Raw genomic sequence first — 21,254 nt, forward strand, 5'->3', positions numbered from 1 at the left:
ATCACACAACACCTTTTCACAAGAAATTTAAGAATTCGTCTTTGGTAAACTGTGCGCTCAACAATTTGTTAGCATTCCGGATTTCCGAGACCTAAAATACCTGAACATGATCTGCCAGCATCATCAATCGGAGGCTGTCAAATGTAATCGGATAAAACGCACATGCAGGGTGTGAACTTGTCACTTGTAATTTCACAGTTTTCAAGGGTACGATTGTTTGCCAAACGAGGAGTAAAGTTACAAACATTTGAATATGCTTCCTTCTGCTATTCCTTCCCTTTATCCTGTATATTAATCTATGTGACAGAGGTCCACTCCACGCTGGACCTCTGTTATCCTCCGCCACTGGTTGTGATAACGAGCCCGACTGGTTAAATACAAAAGTACGGCTACTGCTTTGAAGGGTGCTTCAGTTTGGTGATGTTGGCACAAAGGAAACGTTCATTTGTCTCCTAAAATGCAGACCGCTAAGCCACTTAGCAGCCGGCTCAGAGCCGCCCAACCTAATTGATTATACGTCAAAAAGTGTTTGTTTAATACTTGCCTGTTTGTTTAAAACCTGCTTTGACTGTGGTTTCTAATTGTACATCACCATCACGAACGCATCCGTGTTCATTGGAAATCTATTTTAAGCAACACTGTACATCTATACGCATTGTTTATTATTCAGGACACATTGTTTCATGCGCCTTGAAAGCTATTTCAAGGCGCAAGTAAATATTTAGAGCTTTTGAATCATAAATAAAATCGACTGAGTTGCCCTGGATGTATACGAATACTTAGTAGATCATTGGTTTACTTTATACAGAATAACAAACACAAAGACCCATATTGTGACATATTATGACCAATGAACTAAATCTAAACTTCTCTTCATCAAACCTCTTTGAACTTCATCACCAGATGTCCCCAGGGCCCCTGCTAATTTAAACACAGGCTATTAACGGCTCTATGGGGCCCCTTAACATTTTGCATGATATTTTTGATATCTACCTACATATCTCTACCTGCTTAAAATTAGAACAAGAACTATCTTTACAGGGGATTCATTATGTTGTCCCGAAGAGTGTTGCAACATGAGGGAGGAAATGTAAGTAGCCCTATCGCCGAAGGACTAAAGTGATTAGATTAATACTTCAATAAATTAAAGGCACAGTTGTAAATCAGCCAAAATAAACTAAGATTAATCAAGATTAAGTGACACAAATAACTATTAATTTTTCTTAGGGATTTAAAATCTTTGAAAATAAATATGAAATAAAAAGTAGTGAATCATCATTAATACCATATGGTATAATTCTGACCACTTTGACCCAACCAAGTGACTGGAATGGATGATAGGATGAGGGATGATATTGTTGGGAAAGTTGTTAAAAGAGCGAGTTGACCCCCTCTAATGTAAAACATACTATTGTCTGTCTGTAAAATTCGTACTATAAAACTATTGTCATTGGATGATATTGTTACCCAGTACCTGCTGATTTAGTGATGTGGTTGCACACATTTCCTCCAATTGTCCTAAAATTGAAATTGAATAGATCCTTTTAATAGCCATGCCATCGTAGAATAGGTGCCCCTCGCATAACACTAATAAATGGTTACCTTTCCGGTCAGTTCAAACATTGTCTGTAAGGTCAGTGTTTACCAAGTCTGGGTATACACATTAGTAAACCAAAACGGTTTTCATCACACAAATTATAGTTCTCACATGGTGCTTGTTTAAATATTAACATCTATACCCTTAAGCAGGTGTCAACTGTGTTGGGGACATGAAGTAATCTAAACAAAACCAAATACAAATATGATATAATTATGGGTCAGGTTAGCTCGGACCCCAGCAGCTGGAGCCTGTATGGGAGACATTTAGCCTTACATTCAAAGACAATATGTGATTATTATTATCATGCCTACACGTAACATGAATCTAATAAGTGTGGAGAAACATTGAGTAAACAGTGCCACTCTCCCCCTAGCACAGCTGTAGGACCACCGTTAATGCTGGCGAGGTGAACGAGCACAGTGGCTTTTGGAACAACCCCGAGCTTGACATGTTTAATATACAGCATGTAGATAGTGTAAATAATGGTGGAGGCCCCAGTTGCGGGCACAGAGGTACAGTACATCTCCACTCAAATTACATGGGATGAGGTAATTACGTATGGATGGCGTACGTGCAGAATGAAGATATTGGTAGGGGCCCAACAGTGGCTCATTAGTTCTTTGTTAAACCATCTTGGCTCTGTTCTTTTTCTGAACCGAGTGATAAAGCCTATTTTTCATGCTTCAGTCTTCTCGAACCCTCTTATTTTGTTTAAGTGTTAAATGCGGTTTATCTACCACACCCGTTCCTACAAACTGGGCCGCTGACCCCTGAACTCCTGTTTGTTTTCAACACTGAGCTATTCTACATCTGGTCAACTAAGCATGCAGTCAATTCCAACTGTGCGAATCGATCCCTACTCTGGTCTAATCGAGCACGTCCTTGTTTCCATGATGCATCACGACTGCTTGTGTTCAACTCATGCCTTACTAACAAGTTGGTACTAGTTATGAGATTACTTTCGTATTGCGGGTGCCACTGAATTTAGTAAACTGCTAGTTTGCATCAAGCTTGTGGATAATGAGGACAAAGTAAGGACGTAGTAAGGACTTCACCCACAGACAACGGTAACAAACTTACGCATAACTAGTTCCCCCAGACACACATAGTAGACCTATCTTTACTAGTTTAGTCTACTACCTGTGTCCTCCTAACTTCCGACCCATACTTATTGCTATGAGAGAACATTGTGTTTGTCGTATGATGACACCTCTTGGAAAAGGGTGTATTGGAGGGCCCCTCTTAGTCCTGATTGAAAATGACCTGAAATATATTTTTAAAGGTAAGGGTGGTTTGGTTCTCCTTTAATAAATATGTTGATCAATTGACAGATTGATAGATGCATTGGTTGGGGGTTGAGTCGTGGTCTCTGCTGCTTGTGCCTGGTATCGTGGTTTCGGGAAGAGGTACGACTCCAGGAGTGGTAACAGTTCGCCACGTGGTTAGTTCAGAGATACAAGGCAGAGAGACAGCGCTCTAGAGGGGGTTCATGAAGCATCTGTGGGTCAAAGGAAACTCTGTAGTATAGATTGGTCCGGATGGCATTGGGAACACGTCACGTCCACAGGGTCTGGTTTATCTTACTTAAAGGAGATTGTCTAGCGGTCAGTAGAATTTAGTTTAACCTCATATGGAGTTGTTTGGACCACTCTATGAGCAGAGAGTCCTGGTGATTGATTGGCTGAGCACTTGATTGACAGACTCCAAAGTCAGGGGTCTGTGTTTCTGGAGACCATTGTTGTCATGGGACAGCGTCAGACCTTTGTCCAACCATTCACCTTGGAGAGGCTTCAGACGTACTGCAGAGGCAGGTGTGGAGGACGTGGGAAGAAGGAGAGACAGCAGAGAGGAGAGGGTCGATTGTTGTGCAACACATGGGGGATGGGTGGAAAGGGATGACACCGAGGATGTTCTAAGCAATCATTTGCAGAGGCAGCGGAGCTAGGCAGGAGGTTTGGCGAGCAGGGCAGGTGGTGACAGAAAGCCAAGTGGATGAGAGCATATGACTAGTGAATAGGACTATTATGGCTGCTAGAGCAAAGACAAAATGAAGTATCTGTGTAATGGCATTGTCACAGGAAGCCGGAAAACTGCAGCCTCGTAATACAAACAATTAATCAAACAAGTTCGGAAATAAGGTTATTCTTTCTTTTGGAAATGATTTCTTCTTTGAAGTTCCTTTGTGTGTGGCTTAACTCAAGAACTTTACTCAATGTCAGAAGATCATTTATTTTATGAGTTGTTTGGCTTGAACAGTGTGGGCAGTGGATTATTTGAGAGACATCCTTCTTGGACTTTGAATAAATCCACATTTATCCACCTTTTCGATAAATATGCAACTAAAGGAGAGCAGATACAGATTAAATTTCATGGGATTTCATGAAAACAAAAGCCAACAGCTTCATGGGGAAATCAAATATAATGTAATGACAACGTCAACGACCGGGTAGGAGCCAAAGCGTTGCAGCAAAGGAGCCATGATGACGAGAATCCGTTCTCCTGTCCGGGTGGGGGCGCTAAAGTTACCCACTGTCACAAACAAAGCCGGAGAGGAGGACCATGGCCAGGAAGACGAATCAGACCATCAGAGGTTTATTCCGGTTTACCTCTCTGCAGGACTGCCTTAAAGACCATTCTTTTGTAGTTATTATTAAAAACCATCAAAACGTCGTACACAATGAGGCAAGTCGAAAATATGTCTATGTTGTAAATTGTAAATCCTGTGATCGTGTTATGAACCGTACTGATCCGTACTATGGGAGAGACTAGTCAGAGACCAGGAGAAGAGCTGGTTAGCTTGTGCAGCTAGCAGGGGTTTGAACCTCAGTTAAACCAGCACCACATCACCGTGTTTAAAACGACTACACACTCAAATTAATTGTCTGAACGATTAAATATAATTCCCCTACATTACAGTTGGGTTGTGTACATGTCGTGGTGTAGCCAAGCAGGGGACACGTTCAGAATGAATGAATGAATGGGTTCATTATTCCTATGGAAGAGTATTGGACATTGTGTTGGTTAAATATGATGGATCTATCTTGTAAAGTCTTTATACTGGTAGCTGGTCTCATGTGTTTGTTGTGTTGCTTCCACAGAGGCGATCGTGGAAGGGGCCGGGGGGGCAGGTTTGGATCCCGTGGAGGACTTGTGCAAGGGTACAATTTGTGACTTATTCTACGTTTGACTTCGACATAGTTGCTGAATGGAGGGTCTTACTTTATTATTCTGTTTCAGGTATCGCCCTTTTGTTCCACACATACCGTTTGATTTCTATGTGGTAGGTACAAGAGAAGATGATAATTAGCAACAGGGTGCATTGATAGGCTTCCATTTGTTTTAAAGACAATAAAATACTATTGCAGTCTAATGCAAACTCTGATCCAATAATATCTTTTCGTTTTGGTTTGTCCAATCGTTTTTAAATTTTTTCTCTATATTCATATTGAATCTCAGTCATTGAACAATAAAAGCCACACCATAGTCTATTCCAATATGGTTTACGCTGTTCCCTGTTCGCTTCCAGTGTGAAATGGCGTTTCCCCGGGTGAAGCCGGCGGCCGACGAGACGGTGTTCAGTGAATGCCTGCTGAAACGGAACCAGGACCTCAGCCCCACCCCGGCTGAGCAGGTAGCCTCCCACATCCAGCCCCCGCGGACCGTTGGTCATGTGGAGTCACATGGACGCCTCTAATCATTGTTTCCCCTCTTCCCTCTTCTTCCTTCCCAGTCTTCCATATTGTCTTTGGTAACAAAGATCAACAATGTCATTGATAACCTCATCGTGGCCCCCGGAAACTTTGAAGTGGTGAGTTAAATGTCGTTGATCCTACGGTCAGATCAGACGGATGGGTTTGGTGGACCTTGATGTTCTTGTAGGAAATGCATGCAAGACTTATGAATTCAAAGTTGCTTCCTGCATTGTGGGAGATATGGTGGTTCAGGATTGTTCTATATTGGTAGGAAGCACAAGAATCCAGTAGTTCCTTGGTAAAGGTGAGATCAGGCCACTGCTATGTGATTACTTTATCCATCATCATCATAAGCTTGAATGGGCTTGAGTGCTGAGTTCAGTATGATTCAGGTTAGAAATGGTTCAGACCCACTTTAGCAATTTAACAATAGGTCAGGGTCGATATATGGCCGGAAAGGCCAACAAAAAATACCACATTTCTTATATTAATTCCTAGCAAATTGAAGAGGTGCGCCAAGTAGGATCTTACAAGAAGGGTACCATGACGACCGGACACAATGTGGCCGACCTGGTGGTCATTCTGAAGATCCTCCCTACATGTGAGTCCAGCCACCGGATGATGGCTCTATTTGCTTCAGTGTGTATAATCATGGTCCTTTCCATTTCTGAGTAAGCTCAGACCACATGTTTCTCTTGCAGTGGAGGCCGTCGCGGCCCTTGGCAACAAGGTAGTGGAGACCCTTCACACTCAAGACCCCGCTGAAGGTGAGTGCACTGTGTTCGGGAAGTTGTGATCCCAACAAGTAAAGTTATGTAATTAATCAAGGGAACTATTAGTCACACGCACATTTCACGCACTGTTGAAAGATTGTCGGCATCGCGCTGAATGAAGACCTTATGCCACATGATGTGAAATGTTACCAGAGCAAAAAAAGGATGTCTTAATTTGGTTCTCCTGGGATGGGTCCGTGGGGAGACGTAAAATGAGTGTGATTTCGATAAACATCTTAACCGAACCAGTCTGCTGTAGATGGTGTCCCCAACACCCTACTATGAAGCCTGTTCATGGGGTTATTGGGTCTATGGTTCAACGTTGTGTTGTACATGTGAGCTCCACCTCAACCCCCCCTCCCTCCCCTGCTGGTCCTCCTCACTGCTCCTCCAGTGCTCTCCATGCTCACCAACGAGACGGGCTTTGAGATCAGCTCGGCAGACGCCACGGTGAAGATCCTGATCACCACCGTGCCCCCGAACCTGAGGAAGCTGGACCCCGAGCTGCACTGTAAGACACACACACATGCACAGGGAAACGCACATTCAGAGAGAGAGCCCTTAGGCAAGTTTTTAACCCATTGAAATGATTTAATGTTGCTTTAGTAATTATTCGAGAAATGTGCGTTTGCAAATGGACACAAGCCATTTAAAATAACTATTTTCTCTTTGCAAATTTGTAGCTTTCTAGCTTCCAATATAATGATTTTGATGCAAGTTCTGGATCGTAATCTTGTATCCAGCGCGTTGCTCTGCAGAGGTTGGGCCTCGGCCTCCCCTTTGTACGTCAGACTTTGGCGAGAGTTATTCTTGTACCGTCCCCCGTGGGTGAATCAGCCGCACTGGGGGACATGATCCATCATGTTCCTGAGTGGCACAATAAGCCACACCGCAGGGATTGTCTCGTCGCAAAGAACCGCTATAGCTGTCTTCAGTGCTTAAGGCACTCTTACATCGTCTGCATTGGGAGACTACTCTCAATCCAGTGTATCGATGACGCTTGAGTTGCAACCTAATTCTGTACTCCTCATCAGAGTGGCTGCTTGCTGGGCAGTGTATCTGTCCAGCAGGTCATAAGGTCTGCTGCTCTCTCAGGTGGTCCCCTCGGCGGGGGGAGTTTCGGCGTGCTCTGTTTTGAGACCAATACCACAGCGGCACTTTAGTGGAGAAACGTTGTGACCCGCCGCACTCAGCCCAGCAGTCGCCTCACACGGCGGACTTGTGAGCCCTTTTGGGGAGCTAGATTTACTGTGTGGACTCAACGCTTGACATGTGGTCGAAGCCCGCTCTCACGCATGGCTCGTCCGTATTGCTCACGGTTTGCAAAGCTTGCAAAATGCCTTGTGAACAACCTATTCAGAGTTTTCTGAAATTCTTCCGTACATGATTTTAAATGAGATGCATCACCTCCGTCTCTACTCTGCTGCTTGCCATTGAGTCATGACGTGTAGATGGCTCCCTCTAGTGCACAAAAGGTGATCAATAGTCATGCTAGTTTTGCAATGCATTTTAAGCTCACAATGCATATCGTTACGTTTTGAAAATCTTGGTCCCACCATGAGTGATATCCTTGTAATGGTCTGAGTTGGTGAAGCATGTTGGCGGCAGGGTTAGTAAGACTTGCTTTCTCCGCTCCCCCTTCACTAGTTTACTTCTGCAAAGTGTAATTCATCTGGGATATGAGCTAACATTGCTGCCCTATTGAACTTCGTGCCCCATAGCTGAGATAATTGATGGTGACCTTGGTTACTGGCTGTGTATGTAATAATGTAGAATAAAGTCTGGCTAAAGTAAAGGAGCACTATTTATATCAATTTCATAGCTGCGACCCGAAAACGCATGTTGTTTAGATTTCTCTGCTGTACCGTATTTCACTTCCTCCTGAAGTGTGCACGTTCCACAAGTTTGGAAGTAACGCCAATCTGAAGGTGAAGCAGGTTAATTGTAGTTTCCAAATGTGTACATTGGTGGAAACTAGAACGCACTTTAAATTAAAATGAGTGCAGGGTAGCGATACACGTTGAGATATGGGCAGAACCTATGGAAGAAGGGTGCTTATCTACCTATCCTCTGATCAGGAAGTATTTAAACCATAACATTTAGAAATTAAACCTTTAATGCTTGTGTTAGTAGAATAATTGAATAATGGACACACAATATACAGATGTTACCAGAGGATCAACCAATGATCCTCAGCCCCTGGCTTGTACGTTCTTGTCTGATGCCGTGGTTGTGTCTCCTGCAGTGGACATCAAGGTGCTGCAGAGCGCCCTGGCCGCCATCCGTCACGCCCGCTGGTTCGAGGAGAACGCCTCCCAGTCCACGTGAGTGAAGCTCTCCCAACAGCTGGCTTGTTATTTCTGACCCAAACCGGTTGGTGTCTGTAATGTATTTGTAATTTGTACACTGTTGCAACCCTTGCATTTAGAGTCACTTTGCTCATTTACCCCCTTAAGGACCTCAGGGTGGTCTTAGTAGGGTCAGGGGTCACTGCAGCGTCAAGTGTATTGGTAGGTTTAGGGGTCTTGGTAGTGTCCGGGGTTGTAATGAGGTCAGGGGTCTTGGTGGGGTCAAGTGTATTTGTAGGGTCAGCGGTCTTGATAAGTGATTGATTTCTGGTATAGCAAGGTAATCGTTGAATGTGTTGTCTATTAATGTCAGCCATCCGACCCTGGTGGGTGTTTGGATGTGGTTCTAATTTGAACCCTGTGCCCCTCCCCTTCAGGGTGAAGGTGCTGATCCGTCTGCTCAAGGACCTGCGGCAGCGCTTCCCAGGCTTTGAGCCCCTCACCCCCTGGATCCTGGACCTCCTGGTCAGTCCTGGGTCTCCACACGGCACCTCTTAGCCCACTGCTCAAGTTATCCTCCTCTCCTATGTTTATCTTCTTAATCCAAACGGGTAAAAGAAAGCCATAGAGGCTTCAGTCGGACACAACGCGGGGCTGTGATACCAGTGCCTTCGCCCTTGGGCAGTCCCACCTCCAGCTGGAGCAAACCTGAGCTGATCTGGACTGTTATGAGCAGGCAGCAACTACAACCACCCTGTTTATGGTTGGCTATATGTGGGCAATACTGCAGATCAATGACGGGTCATTAGTAAGAGATCTTTGTTGTCAGCCAGCTGTCGGGATACCCTAAAAATACAATGCAGTTAAAAAAAGAAAGAAAAGTGTATAGATGCTGTCATACACAACTGCTTGACTGACCAATGTTCTCTTTTCCTTCCAGGGGCATTCTGCTGTGATGAACAACCCCTCCAGACAGCCGTTGTCCCTTAATGTTGCTTACAGGTTTGTTCATCCCTGCAGCCATCTTTCCATCTCTTATTCACGCAGATGCACCAGTCAGTCACCCTATTCCCACAGCAGACATCTTGAATTAGATTCAGATTTAAGGGATGGGATCACTAGTGAAATCTAAACTTTCAATATTGGTAATGGATTGACATAAAATGGAAATATTCGATTTTTATAAAAACATAAACGATTCTTTTGGGATTTGATTTCTCCTTTTGTTTAGGTATGTTGGCAATGCAGTATCTGTTCTTACCATCTTGCTTTTACGATCCCTTATTTTACAACCCCCCTGCCTGTGGAGTTCTTTAATTCAAGATGGCTGCCCAGTGAAAAGGACCCTGTTGTGTTGTGTTCAGCCCCACCTGAGCCTCCTCCGACCCCATAGTTAGACCCATAATACTGAGCTGTGGTCTCCTCAGGCGCTGCCTGCAGATGCTGGCCGCGGGGCTCTTCCTGCCCGGGTCGGTGGGCATCACGGACCCCTGCGAGAGCGGCAACTTCCGGGTGCACACGGTCATGACCCTGGAGCAGCAGGTATGTTCACCAACACCGGGGTGGTCCCCCCGTAGTGGACCGCGTCGGAGAGCAGCAGACCGCACACGGCGGCTTTTTGACGAAGGCATGGCGGCGCTTTGTAGAAGCGAGCAGCGGGCTCGTGCTTGTGGCCACTGCCGGGTGGTTGGTTTGTCTGTAAAGTCTGCTTGTGGTTCTCCAGGACATGGTGTGCTTCACGGCCCAGACGTTGGTGAGGGTGCTGTCCCACGGCGGCTACAGGAAGATCCTGGGCCTGGAAGGAGACGCAAGCTGTAAGCGCCGCGCCATTCATTTTCATTTTAAATCGTTGACCACTGCAGTGCGATCCAACCGGAACTAGTTCACGATATTTTCAAGGCAATCAAATACCACATTTGTGACGGGTAATCACAGGAAATGAGAACGCAATATTAAAAAAGAGTGCCGCACAAACAACATTTCCGAAGACGCAAATGATTATTTCAAGCACATTCTTCGCATGCTACATTCTCTGCTCGCGAGAGCATTATAAACAGAATGTTTGCATGAATGTTGCCCTGATTAAAAGTTGGTGGGCATCGGATAAAAGGTAAATGGAACCCCAAAATCATCTTGAAATCCTGTATAATTCTGATGGTAAGATCAGCGTCCTCCACTTCATACCAGTACATTTTCTATGGGTTTGATTTGAGTGACTCGGATAAAGCTTATATCAATTTGTACATCCTCTACATTCGATGGCAAGCTTGCAGTTTACTAAAGCATAAACCTGGTTCCAGATTTGGCAATGGAGATGTCCACGTGGGACGGCGTGATCGTCACGCCCTCGGAGAAGGCCTACGAGAAGCCCCCCGAGAGGAAGGAGGAGGAAGAGGAAGAGGGGCTGGAGGAGGAGGGCGGCGGGGAGGACGAGAGCATGGAGACGCAGGAATAAGAGGACCTCCCCCTGTTCAGGTAACACCCTTCAACCCCCCCCCCCCCCCCCAAACCTCTAAGCCTGTATAAGATCTGGACTTTGCAAAATAGGACATGTAATTGAAGGGTGAAGGGCCACAAATTGAATGACAAATCTACGTCAAAATATCGGTGAATTCATGCATTACCTTCCAGTCTACCTCTACAGACCTTGAAAGGTTTGTGGAGGAATCGGTGGACTGGATGGTACGATTTACGATCAATTCGTTTTTTACTGAAAGAAAAAAATGTGTTTTCCAGTTTTTCCTTAGTTGCGTTTCCCAGTTGTGTTTGACGTGTCCACCGTCCAGTGATGCTCCTAGTAACATCTCTGTTCTGTCCTACAGGGTGTCTCATGGGATGTTTGGACTGACCGCTGTTCCTTCCTCCGTCTGTCTGTCATGTTGTTGTTTTCCATTCAAATGTCGTCTGACATTTGTAAATATCAGTTGGTTTTGATTTGTATTGTGAAGTGTCTTTTTCTTACTCGGTAGTTAGTATAATAAAACCTTTTTATTGACCTTATCCCCTTGTGTATTATTTTTTATTCCAACAGGATTTCTGTATGTAGTTAATATAAACCAGTTCACGTATCCAGAATCACACTCCAAACCGTGGGTCCTTCAAATGTTCCTTCTGATCGGGGTGACACTACGTATATCCGTGGACCCGTGACTCGTATGACGGAAGAGGAAACCCAGAACGATACTGGTTGAAGGTGAAGCCTACTGCTCTCAGCGATATGCTGTCACAACTCAATTCAGCAGGACAGTAAAACTCTTAATTAAATTTTGATGGGAAATAAACTTGTGTTGCATGGTTAGGGATAGGACGATGATAACTGGGTGGTTTTTGATTGGATATTGGGCATGAGCGAGATCTACCAATAGAGAAAAGGTTCAGCATCAGGTTAATGTGTAAGCATCTTTATTTTTCTTTCTAAAAAGACAAAGCAACATTTTGTAGGCATAAGTAAAAACACTGCTGAGCTCACAATTAGTTTTTATATATAATCTTTTATGTTATGTTACAGTATTAACAATTCTTCTCATATGGGCTTTTTCTACCCATTGGGTAGGATCTGTGCATAATATATTAATATATTAAAGTTATATACAGCATTGTACAAATAAACAGACCACTGGAAAAAACAAGCACCATTGGAAGTGAGGCACGCTAAGGATCGGACTGTTTGGAGTGCAAGTGGTCTCCTGTGGCTGCTTCGATGTCGCATCAGTTCACGTAGGCTTATAAACATGCAAACCCAGGGGAGGTTAACAACGGGACGTGTAGAAAGAATGACGAGTCTTCAGGTCGGAGAACTCAAAAGTGTTAAAGCACTGATGTGACAGCAATTGACAGCAAACAGCAGTAGCAGCGAAAGGTAGCAGCAGCAGTACTGAAGAGCGGAGGGCAGGTCGCGCGCCCAGCGGGAGGTGCGAGCAGCAGTACGGTGGTTCGGTCTCTCCAACGGGAGGGACAGCCCACAGTGAGAGAGGAGTAACGTCAAAAGTACCAAGGAACGCAAACTGGGGGAGAAGTCACTATTTAAAATGGATGAGGGTTGGTCGTCGACACTCGGGCTTTACATTTCTTCTACCGTTCATAAAAGCCTATTTAACCGGTGTTCATCGCTATGTTCATGTATGCCAAGGGAAGCCCAATCTCAAGGTGATTTTGTTGTGTAATGTTAGTTGCCTGTTAATGATTGTTAAATACAAAGAAAACCTTAAAAAAAAAACGTCCTCCAATGTGAAACATCAAATAAATAAGAATAAATAAAGGGTGAATTGAAAATGCGCAATGGCAAGTATGGCTTCACAACAATGACCCGGTCCTAGATGCATGTATAATTATCATATGCCTTTGCTCTCTATATTAACATTGAATCATGCCTTAAGTGCAGTTTACTGTAAGTCATTCAATTTACCCCCCTGAACACGAGTATGCACCGGTTTAAGAGTCCCCTTTTGAAATGAGGTATTTTCAAACTAAAGGGAGGGATGAGAAATACAAAGTAAGTGCTCCCTATTTAAACCAATCTCCATGAATTGCCTGCTCTGAAGCCACTGGAGCCGTGACCTGGCAGACACATAAAGTGCTACTGTAGGGGAACAGGGCCAAAGGACAGGTGGACAGGAAGTGAAGGACAGGTGGACAGGAAGTGAAGGTCAAAGGACAGGTGGACAGGAAGTGAAGGCCAAAGGACAGGTGGACAGGAAGTGAAGGTCTCAGGAAACAGAAGAAAAAAGTGGGCATTCATAATTGTTGACCTTGTGTTCCTTTAGCAGGGTTTGAGTGCTGCCCCGTCCAGCCTTAAGCCTTTGTATATTGGGTGGTATAACCGCAGGCTAGATGGAGCTGTCGTTGACACTCTCGTAAGCCCCATATAACATCCCTCCATTGCATCATGGAATATCCCCGATATCCTGGCCACTCTGCCCAGACCCTGCTGAAGTTGTGCCTCTATTGGCGTTGACCCTTCCAGATCCCAGAGAAAGACGGGGACCGATTCACCTGTAGATGAAGCTTCTTCTGACCACAGAGCTGGCTTCTGTCTACACCACCCTGCAGATGAGGCTTCTTCTTACCATAGAGCTGGCTTCTGTCTCCACTACCCTGCAGATTAAGCTTCTTCTGACCACAGAGCTGGTTTCTGTCTCCACTACCCTGCAGATGAGGCTTCTTCTTACCATAGAGCTGGCTTCTGTCTTCTCCTGACCATAGAACTGATTCTGTCTTCACCCCTCTGGCCCGGAGTCATGCCCATATCGCTGCAGGGGCTGCCCTGACAGGCAGCCCATTTCAGGAGGACTTTTTGGCCTTTTGTCAGTACGATGCGGACACGGGTTCTCCTCCGACTGAGGTGAACTCCCCCCACGCCTGGGTTTGGGCTTTGTCGGTACTGAAGATAATATTTTACTGTCCTGCATTGACTATTAAAAAAACAAGGAGACCAACTCAAATACAAAGAGGAAAAAACATCAAAGAATTATTCTCTGCATTTAAACAGTGAGCTAGTGCAAGTTCAAATTGGCTTCTTTTCCAAACCTATTATGGTGTAAAATTCTGGCATAAATGTGGGTCTTTTCAACTCAATATATATATGAAAAATCATGAACCATTACTTTTTTGTTTGTATGTGTGGACGAGAGTGGATTCGCAGTGGATTGTCTGCAACATACATTGAGTATACAAAAAAATGTACTGCAGCTCAATAAAAAACATATGACGAGTTAACCCTTCGTGGGGGGGTTCTGCAGATGTGGCCCCGCGAAGCCTCACGGGACTTTCCTCACTTCCGCCTCTCCTCCCCCTTGCCGCTTCCGCTTGCTTTCACCACCAGAGGGCGCTGCTGTGCTTTCACTCTCCCTTCTGCCAGCCTGACGCTCAAGCCACAAGCTACCCGAGTCCGACCCGCAGTCGAGCAGTGAGGCGGTGTTATTGCTGTACTGGCTGTAAAACGCTGCGCTGCCCCTGTAGTGTCCCATCACCTCGCTGTAGGTGGGCGGTGGGCTCTCCGTCCGAGTGTTCGCACCGCCGACTCCGGAGGTGAAACTCGGCCCGCGGCCGACATAAATGTCGAGGAAGTTCCTGTCGTAGACGGTCCGGTTGGGCGGCGCGCGCACCGAGGCCCGGCTCAGCTCCAGCTGCTGCTCGGGGTCCCGCAGCTTCAGGGTGCAGGGGCCCTTGTAGGGGGGCAGCTCCTCGCCGTCGGACAGGGAGATGGACGGCGGCAGGTTGATGATGTCCTGCTGCAGGTAGGGGAAGGTGGGCTGGAAGCGGCAGAGGTGCTGGTTCTGCTGCTGTGTGTAGGCGGGCGGGTTGCAGACCAGCCGCTCCTGGGTGCCCTGGGGCCCGTACATCACCTGCGTGGGGAAGGGGCGTAAGGGGAGCGGGGGTGAGCGTCGACTACACGCCTGTGGGTCAATGGGGAACGCAGCATGGATTGGCTGGACTAAACCGGTTCATTATCAGGGACCTAAAACAATAAAAGTCTCAATGGATATGTTGAGCTTGTCCCACTACGGGTGTCCTACACATACTAGGGCCCAATCCCATTTCTACCCCTTACCCCTTCCCCTTACCCCTCCCCCTTATTTTGAAGGGGGAAGGGGAAGGGGAAGGGGTAAGGGGTAGAAATGGGATTGGGCCTAGATGTTTGTTTCCATATGTGAACCATGATCATGATCAGGGCTATGGGTGTCATATGATCACATAGCATTACACAATATTCTGCACTGAGACAGCGAGGGTAACTGCACGAGCACTGTGTTAAGCTATGGACGTCCTCACTACAACGCCGACACACCTGATGCTGGCTGATATTGGACCCTGTGTAGGGGTTCATGGGTGGGGGGGGGTTCACTCTCCATAGAGGCAGCGGAGCTGAGCAGTAACCCAGCTCTCCTAATCCACTGACGGCAGCAGATTTAGAGATACTTACATATTGAGGATCTATTTTAGTGTGGTTCTTTTATTTTATGACTTTTTTTTATTTTAGGACTGTTTCTATTCTCTAGTAAGGTCGGTGTTTCAGGACCCCCTCTGAACAAGCTAACAGAAGGCCTAGCTGCATTTCTAAATAAACCCTTCACCACAGGGGTTCTGTGCTGAGTCACCACACAGCCATCCTGGAAGGAACGAAGAGAGATGGGAGCTAGCAGGGCTGGGATCGATCCTAGTCTGGGTGAAAAGGCGTACTGCTCACCATTCGGACAAATCAAAGTCATTTCTATCCATCTACCTTCGGGGCATCAGTGCCTCAATGGGCTAGTGACCAACCGACTGATGTAGCTTCTCCAGACACACACAAACTAAACACTAATTGGGTTTAGTGCCTGTACAGGATCAACTGAAGTGCTTTTGTAACCCAAGTTTCTCCATTAGGTGGACTTCTCCCAGGTGACCAGAGAGAGAAGCTCTCAGGTAACATTATGGTAACCAGCCTTTAGATGGAGGAAGTGAGCAGGATGTTTTTAAGGAACAGAGTGACCATGTGCAAATAGATTTGTTTGGAGGGTTATGTTGCTGACATTTTTCCTCCTTAAAACCCTTTATACAGATTTCCTTAGATTTGTGTTTGAGTTTTTTCTTCCACCTCTGAGATCTATTGGCTGGACTCATGGAAAGACTAAAACAAACTGGATAACATATTGATTTGGACGTACTGAAGTGAAACCCAGGTTTCTAGTTTGAGTTTGACACTGGCCCTTTTCTCATTGGTTTTCGGTGAGCAGTGATGTGATTTTCACCATACACTATTTGAAGACAATACCCTTTACATATATAATATCAGCGTTAAATGAATACCCAGTAGGAGTGTGGAGTGTGTGTTGGACCCACCAGCTGTGTAGCCTGTTGGCGGTGGCCTTGGTGCCGGGCTCGGCTGTGTCGGCTCAGGAAGGCCAGGGCAGAGAGCCGGTAGTGGTTGAGAAGGCAGATGATCACCACCACCATTACCATCATAACCACCAGGATAATTATTATCTGAACAAACTCCAGTTCAGCTGCAGACAGGAGGAGGGGTTTAAAGACAGGAAAAGATAAAGATTAGTTTTGGTTGGTATACAGGTCAAGGCATGAACGGCAATTAAAGTGACTAATCACTCACACAAAAAAATGTGAAGGAGTTGCGGTTAAAACAAAGCGCAATGCGCTGGGCTACACTGGGACAGACTCAGTGGGGAAGTGTAATGTCAAAGGAGTCCAGACCACATAATGGTGCAGAATTCATTCAATAACAGCATAATCCCCTCCCAGCTGTGCCCCAACCTCAGAGAACCAGGGATTGAGCGCCTCCTGTATACATGGACCCATGAATTGCCCCAGGTGAGAGAGTGTGGGCACCCCTCATCCTCCCTCTTCCCAAGCAAGGCCTTCTCAAGGCCAGTCTATCATCACTCCCTCAGGCTAGAGGATTCTCCGCCGAGACCTTGAAGCGACTCTGATACACTGATGTTGCTATTTTTTGATACTATTCAATGTTGGGATGCATTCTTGGATTATATTTGGTGGACTAGAACTAGATTAGTGAGTCAGACTCCAGGTAAAGCTGGAGGCTGATTCACCTCCGGGCTGAAGCAGTCTTGGTGCCCCAGCATGGGCTAGAGAACATTGGACCGTCGGGACATGGGCTAGACTTTAAAGATTGTACTCTTTGGGCTCCATTTCCACTAGTTGTTTGTGGATCCAAATTCATTTGGATGCTTGGGTCAGAGTCACATTCTGACTTAGAGATCAGCGTCAAGAATAAACGAATGCCAGTAGAACACTGAGTCAACCACTTTGGTCTGTTCATCCGGTGGTGCCAGGGAACGTGTGAAGACAATGACCAATCAGGTATGTCATTGTCTCTTCTAATTCATTCTGGCTTATCTCTACAGTTGCTATGCGTTGTCCTTTTCTCCTAGCATTTTCTACATTTAACCAGCCCTCCAGATTTCTATCCATCGGTTCGGTTTGCTCTTTACAGAGTGGGGAAGATGAGCCAGCTCCTGGTGGAACTACTGGTCCAGAATGCACCACTGCATCTCGTGTTCACCCAACCTCAGTACGCATATCTCCAGATTGAAGTCCTCCACGTTGTCGTTCAGGGTTTTCCATCTACAACCACCTCCATCACATGACTTCTCCGTCCCTACCCTGAGGACCACTGAGGCAGCGGCGTCTGAGGCTGCCACCCTGTGGGTCTACACAGCCCCCCACGTCCTGAGTGGGGGGCTTGCCTCCAGGTGGGGCTACCTGGCTCTGTTCTCTCTGCACATCCCTCCCTTCCTTTAGAAGCCTCTGTACACCCTCTTCTGAGAACATCTCATAGACAAGCTTGTGTTCTTGGTTGTATTTAGATGTGTTCCTATAGCTACTCTGCACTTCTCCAGTAGTTATAGTCTATAATCAACTTTTCCCAACACAGACGCTGTGGATACAAGTTAATAATGCATCTGTATGTGCTGAACAGAGGGCTTTTGAATTCTAATCCCGGTTGACGTGGAGGATTGTATCGTCCCGGAGGTAACCATCCCACTGCTATAATGTACCAGGGATCATTCTAACAGGGAGGATCTTTTAATGATTATTTATGATAATGAGTCCCATGTACTACAAAATAAGCATTTGTGTTCATAACAAAATCATCATTCAGAACTCCAGCCTAACTGCTGCTGTTAGCCAATAAGCAATAAGGTGACCTGCAGGATACTGTCTGCACTGTGTGAGTTCAACACGTGCTTTTTTTCAACATGTTTTATTTCTCGAATATTTACTATCGTTGTCATTTTGAGAAACCGTCCTATTGAACCTCAGCTGATCACAAATCAAACCCACTAATGACCATGGTCCTCATCTTCAGGAACCCCTCATGGGTCACTTCCCCATCCAGACCTTTAAAGGCTGTCATGCTGGGGGTACCCCTGATGAGCAGGCTAATGGGGGAGCTGGAAGCTGAGTGAAGTGCAGATGCCAATCAGATAGTCAGGACATGGGGGAGGGGCTTAATATTGGGACCCAAAGGCCACAACCAGCCCCTCCACCGTTTAATACATATTGAAATATTGAGATGTATTGAAATGTATTCTTTAAAACGTACAGATTCATAAATAAACATGTGCATTGTTAAAATGGGAACTGCAATTGTGAAACACGTTGATGGTGAAAGTAGCAAAATGCAAATAATGACATTAATATATGCAGCCTGAGAGAAGACAAAACAACTCAGTGGCGAGCAGACGTGCTGAACAACAGCGGGAGATCGAGGCCTTGACCTTCGACATCTGACCCGAGAAAAGGGGCGGGCGGAGCCAGCAGCCGTGTTATGAGTCGTCTGGTGCATCAGTAATGCACTTCCTGGCTGGTCTGCAGACAGCCAGCCAGAAGGGAATACAGCTGCTTCCTACGGCCAAATTATAACACGTATTTTGTAACACACGTGTAACATGCAAGATAAACAAAACGATTATGTACGATGCATGTTTATATATGTTGGTAATATTTCTTAGAGCCAAACATCCAGATTGCACAAATGAATGTTTAAATTATATGTGCGGCATTATTGAACCCAAAGGTTTCAGCACAATTAAATGGAGTTTAATCAGTGTTTCAGTTTGTTTTTGCCGTTCCGAGATAGATATGAAGGTAGTCCCTAGTCTTTTTCCAGTTCTGTCGTCTGGAGGAGACATCAGTAGACTGAACTGAAGCCAAACATGGGGGAGTTCTTACGCACCACATATCATGCACATAATTCTCACTCACTTATCTCCAATGTAATGTTAACGGGGGGAATGCACATTCGCCCAATGCAACGCTATTAGGCTGTAGGCCTATAAACAATATCGCACATAATAATAAAGGTAAATAAAGACTAAGAATTCAGGAAGATAAATCCAGGTTAGCTGGTAGACTGCTGACATGACGGCGTCCTCTCGTTGGATCGGGTATGGATCTCCGTTTGGCTGAATACTTATATGACATCATTGCAAATACGTATTAAACCAAATCGATTTAGGCAAATGGGAAGATAGGCAAATAGCCTACTTCACTGCGCCATCTCTGTAGCCTCCTCATAAAAGGCGAATGAAGCGACTTCTCCGCATGAACCGGGTCCTCAAGAGTCCAGACACACTCACCACCAGCGAACACTAAACCCAATGTGTGCAGAAACAGAAATGAGAAGGATAGAAACTGACTTACATATATCCATGCCCTGTGGCTGGGTTCCGGTGCAGTTGCAGGAGCAAATAACATTGGATTGGGTGTTCGTGGAGCCACTCGCAGGCGTTCTGTCCTGCATGGGGCGGCTTGGGAGTAACGGGACGCCGGGAGCTCAGCCGCCAGGAGGACCGGCAGGGGGTCCGGCAGCTCGCTGTCAGCGTCGGCCTCTAGCCTCCACTAAACCTCCTCTCACGCCATTTTAGCCTCGTCCCAGTCCCAGTGACCGCTCCGTCGTCAGGCCCCGGGCCACATCCTGCGGTATCGCACCACGGTTTCTCCTCTGCGCTCCGCACGGGTTCATTCACAATGATCTCCCGGAGCAGGACGTGCTGATAGATTAGTGTGTGTACGTGTGTGTGCGTGTGTGTGCATGTATATACGTGTGTGTGTGTGCGTGTGTGTGTGCGTGTGCGTGTGCGTGTGCGTGTGTGTGTGTATGTGTGTGTGTGTGTGTGTGTGTGTGTGTGTGAGTGTGTGTGTTGCCCTGCCACCCTGCCACCCTTCCCCCAGCGCTTCCTCCCGTCTCGCCTAAAACGGGGAGCGGCTGCAGCCACGCAGTGAGGCGGGGGGGTTGGGGCGGGACGGGACGGCGGGGGGGGGGCGGAAGGCTAGACTGGCGCGCAGACGGTGCGTCGCGGCGTCGGATTACAGCGGCGGCCATGAGCCATTAAGGAGGCACGCAGACCTCTGTGCGTGGCCCCCCGAACACCAACTACACGGACTGCAATGGAGTCTATGAAGAGGTTCAGTAAGTGCAATACGATGCAAGGTTTATATTTTATATGTTTGGTCCTTGTGACAATGATGTAAATGCTTCCAATACTATCCATTTTAACTTTAAATAAACTATATCCTCAATTAAAGCTGTCTATTTTTCTTGGAGCATTAAATTAATTTGTTTGCAATCTCATTACCTAAATGACGGAATCATTCGTCCTAAAAAGTGCCTGAGAGGAAATACCGTCTCCCTGGTCTGGGAGCCGACCTGTTCATAATGAGCTGGGTCGTTTGCACTCATGTTACTCATGTTAGTGCGTTCTCTTCTCAGGACAGGACGTCTATAGGTGCCGATTCATGCTGCTGCGGGTGGGGGCTCAAACAGTCGATGCACCCCTCACGATAAACCGTCTACGAAACCGCAGCCACAGGACTTGCTGCTCTGGGCATCAGGGCTTGGAAGATTAGTCAAACGCACGCATTTCAGCACCATAGGAAATGAACAGCGACACACGCACAAGTACACGCACACACACAATATCTAAAGGGAATGGAGGTCAAAGGTTTAACTTAAGATACACACAACTACGCGTAAAGAAAGTACCTAATAATCTATGCACCGAGACGATTTCATGAAAGGCTCACATGCACCTAAATCATATTGACAAAGTGCACATCCAACACAGGTTTTTTATAAAGAAAAAGTCTTTAATAACATTGAAAGGAGTCCGATAATACGGTGGTAATATATTTTTTCTTTTACTAAGAAATACATTTGTGTTCTCGTTCGTTGCTTTTGAAGCGTTCACCACCATCTTGCCAATGATTCGCAAGGCATTCTGGGAGATTTCTCATAACACTTGGTCTTGAGTGTGCCTACCTGTGTTTGGAGAGCCATTGTAGCCCTACCACTTCGCCTTAGCCCTTTATCTCAACAAGGATCAGGACTCCCTGTCACCTCAGCACTAAGTGGAAGGGGCAAGGGCTGCATTGGGATTGG

At 46.1% G+C, this 21,254-nt stretch overlaps 2 protein-coding genes across 2 annotated transcripts; one reads left to right on the top strand and one right to left on the bottom strand.

Annotated features, from left to right (window-relative positions):
- Positions 1-4,151: 4,151 nt before the first annotated feature.
- ilf2 (interleukin enhancer binding factor 2) lies at positions 4,152-11,350 on the top strand. The gene is made up of 15 exons (XM_056582984.1): positions 4,152-4,282; positions 4,699-4,758; positions 4,838-4,880; positions 5,127-5,231; positions 5,331-5,408; positions 5,791-5,893; positions 5,994-6,059; positions 6,460-6,576; positions 8,311-8,389; positions 8,791-8,878; positions 9,294-9,355; positions 9,781-9,895; positions 10,077-10,167; positions 10,654-10,828; positions 11,176-11,350. The coding sequence occupies exons 1-14, from the start codon at positions 4,278-4,280 to the stop codon at positions 10,806-10,808; spliced, it is 1,167 nt and encodes a 388-aa protein (XP_056438959.1). The 5' UTR covers positions 4,152-4,277; the 3' UTR covers positions 10,809-10,828; positions 11,176-11,350.
- A 1,196-nt stretch (positions 11,351-12,546) lies between these two features.
- LOC130375858 (protein TMEPAI-like) lies at positions 12,547-19,990 on the bottom strand. The gene is made up of 3 exons (XM_056582987.1): positions 19,517-19,990; positions 16,175-16,338; positions 12,547-14,697 (listed from the first exon to the last, which is right to left on the bottom strand). Exons 1-3 carry the CDS (start codon positions 19,614-19,616, stop codon positions 14,110-14,112), a joined length of 852 nt encoding a protein of 283 aa, XP_056438962.1. The 5' UTR covers positions 19,617-19,990; the 3' UTR covers positions 12,547-14,109.
- Positions 19,991-21,254: the final 1,264 nt, after the last annotated feature.

The sequence above is a fragment of the Gadus chalcogrammus genome, chromosome 22 (genome assembly GCF_026213295.1).
Source record: "Gadus chalcogrammus isolate NIFS_2021 chromosome 22, NIFS_Gcha_1.0, whole genome shotgun sequence".
In the NCBI taxonomy this organism is placed as follows: Eukaryota; Metazoa; Chordata; class Actinopteri; order Gadiformes; family Gadidae; genus Gadus; species Gadus chalcogrammus.